Source organism: Gloeophyllum trabeum (genome assembly GCF_000344685.1).
Source record: "Gloeophyllum trabeum ATCC 11539 unplaced genomic scaffold GLOTRscaffold_00154, whole genome shotgun sequence".
Lineage (NCBI taxonomy): Eukaryota > Fungi > Basidiomycota > Agaricomycetes > Gloeophyllales > Gloeophyllaceae > Gloeophyllum > Gloeophyllum trabeum.
In genome coordinates, this window is record NW_006920563.1 from 1 (window position 1) to 3,961 (window position 3,961).

At 54.5% G+C, this 3,961-nt stretch overlaps 1 protein-coding gene across 1 annotated transcript; it reads right to left on the reverse strand.

Moving 5' to 3' along the window:
• Positions 1-3,351: 3,351 nt before the first annotated feature.
• GLOTRDRAFT_134410 (uncharacterized protein) lies at positions 3,352-3,861 on the reverse strand (the record flags this gene model as incomplete). The annotated part of the gene is made up of 1 exon (XM_007873399.1): positions 3,352-3,861. The coding sequence occupies one exon, from the start codon at positions 3,859-3,861 to the stop codon at positions 3,352-3,354; it is 510 nt and encodes a 169-aa protein (XP_007871590.1).
• Between the last annotated feature and the right edge of the window lie 100 nt (positions 3,862-3,961).

The following is a 3,961-nucleotide window of genomic DNA, read 5'->3' on the forward strand; positions in this document are numbered from 1 at the left end:
TATCTGGAACCTATATATCCATCCTTATATCCAGATTGACATAAATAGCTATAAATATTCGAGACACAATTACAGAACATGTTGCCCTTCGAACACCCATACTCACAGTGTACCTCTCCTCTCCAATAACATGAGGCTCCTTGTCTAGACCACGAGCGGGTCAGAGTGCACTGTCGCAAGGTGCCTGTTGCCCCAGCGGACCATATATGCGCATAGTCCCGAACCTAGACCATAAACATTAGATGCTACCTGGAGCTGGAGAGGAGGCGATGCACTGACACCCCAGTCCTGGTACTATAATTCAGTTCTTGTCAGCACTGGCCTCCCCTCATACTTCTATGTCACCTTGCAAATGCACTTACATATTGCATGCATATATGCCTATATCTCCACATTTAAGCCTATCCGCAGTCAAACCAACTGCGAGATTAGTTAGGATGCGCGGGGTTTGCATCGCGTCAACGTACAAATTTGCCAACAGGCACCACAGGTGGCCCGGACATATAGCTCTACGTCGGCCCCACATTACCGTAGTCCGGATGTACCCCCGAGTCAGCCAGCGACGCCGCACGAAGTGCCACCACCGTCTGTTGGAGCCTCCGAGCTGACTCATGCAAGCCGGACATCCACTTCAAGAACGTAAGGCAGTGCTCACCATCGGGATGTTGTGGCCATTGTCCTGACTGCTGACATCCAGCGTCGACCCCAGCGAGTCCATATACTTACTTCGAGTACGTGTCCAGTGCTCATCTTCGTTGGGTAACTCAGGCTTCTGCCGCCGCAAAAAGAGACTAAATCTTGAAGAGTAGTCGCGAGACGTAGGAAGCGCGAGAAGCAAGAGAGCGAGGATGGGCGGATGAAGGGAGAGGAGAGCAGGGGAGCGAGAGGAGCGAGGAAGAGAGAGAATTACGAGACGACTACGGCTTAAGTGCGCGCCAGCGGTGTTTCGAACTCAGCTAGCTAGCCAGAAACTAAACTCGGGCGAGTTTATGAGATATAGTTCAAGTGAATACTTGCGAGAGTTGGCGTGGAACGACTGTACTGGCCTATCCCAGTTAGATAGACATCGGTAGACCTAGTCGTGGTGAAAGATGAATGAGCTTGACGCGTACGTGACTTGCTCACGTGGTCAGACCTAATTACAAGGTGGCTACCTAAGTTAGTCGATACAGACATCTATCGCTGACTTCGGCCGTAGAGTTAGAGCTGGTCACTGCTAGTCAGGGCCTGACTAAGAGGCTCTGCCGCACAGTGAGCGCGGCGATCCACCGGAGCCTCCCAGAGTTCAGGTCGGGTTTCCGTCCACGTCGGTATTGCACTCATGTATTGGCAAATTGAAGTTCATGTGAATGTATATACCAATTATTCACCCAGTGGACCTCTGTCCTCTCTTGCCTTTCCCTGGTTCGATGCCACACATTGTCTGCGTACCGAACGAGGAACCGAAACGGAGACTCGGAGATGAAATCGGGCGCCACAAACCTTGTCGCTAATCGCGCTTCCACGCGACGCGTATCTTACGACAAGCATGGCAAATGCCGTCCCAAAAGAACAAGAGTCAGTCGTGCCATCCCGCTTCCCCTCCTCGTCGGCACCGTCTCGCACGTATTCCGTCCCATCTTTCTCCGCTGGGTTCTCTGTGTTTGACATGGCTCGAGTCTGACTAGAGGTCGTTTCTACTGCCTGGGTGCCTTCCGTATACGTCGTTTTGCGTCCCTGGAGGACATCAGAACACTCGTCACCAACTGTACTGTGTAGTGACATCTTCACGTATCGCACCTTAGGCATGGCGCTTCAAATATCTAGACAAGGAGGACTTGGGGCTGAGATTCCATCTGAACGATCGTTGAGAGGCCAGGACCCACATGAAATCCTGGATGTTAAGGGGCTTCCGACGTGAGCAGACTGTGACGGGATGGACTGCATTGGCGGAAACGCATGACTGGTTCGAGGAGGTTGAGGACCATATAAGGGTACGTCCTAGGGGATGATTAGGCTCGCATCTTCTCTAATCGACCAACCCGCAAGCACTTTCTTCGACGCTCGGCTGCCTGGCCTACTTTCTCCCTAGTAGACAACTCAGTGGCGACTTACAGACCAGGGAGACTCACAAGGGACACACCCACCTTGCGCAATCTACTTCCTTGTTTCTCTGATACTTGTCAGCAACTGAATATCCAACCATATGCGAGCATTACTCTGGGCGTCGAGGTGCGAGTGCGTCAGGACTAGCTTGATCGAGGAAACTCGGCGGATTGCCCGTGATTCGTCCAGGTCGTAGACCCGAGCATGCCATTATTTCGCTCGAGCTTGCGGCTACTCTGGGACCTCGTCTTCTAGTTGCCGCTATACTCTCTGAGATGCCATTAGTCGACAGCAATGGATCTTCTAACATTGTCGGGACAACCACGCACCCAAGGGATCCCTCCTCATTTGACGTAAATGGCTTGCTCTGGTGGCGTCGTTCTGTCGTAGTATCGGCGACTTCCTCCTTTGCAGACGCATATTTACAGCCATGCCTCAGAACTGGCCTTGGTCACCGGGGAGGTATCTAGGGAACATCGTCCAGGAGAAGATTGCAATACGTGCGTCACGAACGTGGTTTGCCTCCAGGGTCAGTAAATTGGACTTTCTTTCAAATACATGCCTCACCGTAGTAAATCACATCCTTCTAAACTGCTTCAGTCGCTTCAGTTGCCTATGTAGACGCTCTGAGTATTCTGACGGTGTCGCTTTCGAGCGAGATCATCAGTTTACTTACAGACGCTACACTGGCCGCTGTGGCGCAAATCCCACTTCGACGTCCTGATTAACCGCCCTACCCGATCCATCGCCTAGATCGAGGCCTGTAAGACGGGGGCTGGTCGAACTGCACGTCGAGGAACATCAAGCGCAACTGGGCTACAGCGCCATCGCCTTGTCGATGGATCCTTGTAGTCTTCGGCAGCGGCCGGGCTCGGCTAACGGTGCTCAGCGCCTCGTCATCGTCACGCCTCTCAGGTAGGAGGCCCAGCGATATGGATGGATGGAGAGCGGAACACGTCTATTCTGCTCGTACCAGCTGATAGTACAAACGGTGCAAAGAAACCCAGGAGAAAAAGACAAAGAAACACAGAGGTGGCTATCCCCTCTCCGATAACGCTTCGCTACTCGTACAAGATGGAACCAACGGAATATTATACAACTACACTGAGGAGTCCGACGCTCTTCCATTCAAGATTCATCCAACACTCTACAGAATCATGGATCCCGTACCGCAAGATATATACCCTCGATTGCGGCCTTCTTGTCCTAATCAGCATGGGGATGTCTCTGCCCCACCCCGCGCAGACGTTGGTTAGCCCGCGACCTTCACCATATTGTTGATTGCCACAGAGGAACAGCTAGCGGAACGGCAGCGGCGGCGGTCATGCGCTCATAGCGGTCGAGGTACGGACGCGGTCGCCGTGGCCCTTGTGGTGCCGTCGGTGGCTTGGGCGGCGATCGCTGGAGTTGCGCCTGTGCCGCAGCGGCGCATTTGTCCGCGTACTCGCGGAGCTGCCCAGGCGTAATCGGGCGTGTCCCGTCGAGCTTGGGCCATGCGGGCGTGTCTGAGTCTGACCCCGACGCGTGTGGCGCATGTTGCATGGGCACGGCAGTCGCCGAGCGGTCGTCGTCGGGCGGCGTGGCGATGGTAGGCAATTGCTCGGTGGTGGACGCGGGCGAAAGGTTGAGATACGAGTAGGCCGACGCGGATGGTGAGGTCGGCTCGGGCTTGTCGACGAGGTCCTCGAAGGGGTCGAAGATGAAGGGGACAATGGGGGGCGGCCACGCGACAGTCGGGCCTTCAATGTGCTGGATCCACGAGAGCTGCGACAGCATTCTGTGTGACTCCGTCGGCTCAAGGGCCTCCTCGTCCTCGTACCCACCCAACGCCGTTTTGAAGACGCCGTACGCGTCGTCGACGGCATCGATAGCGGGG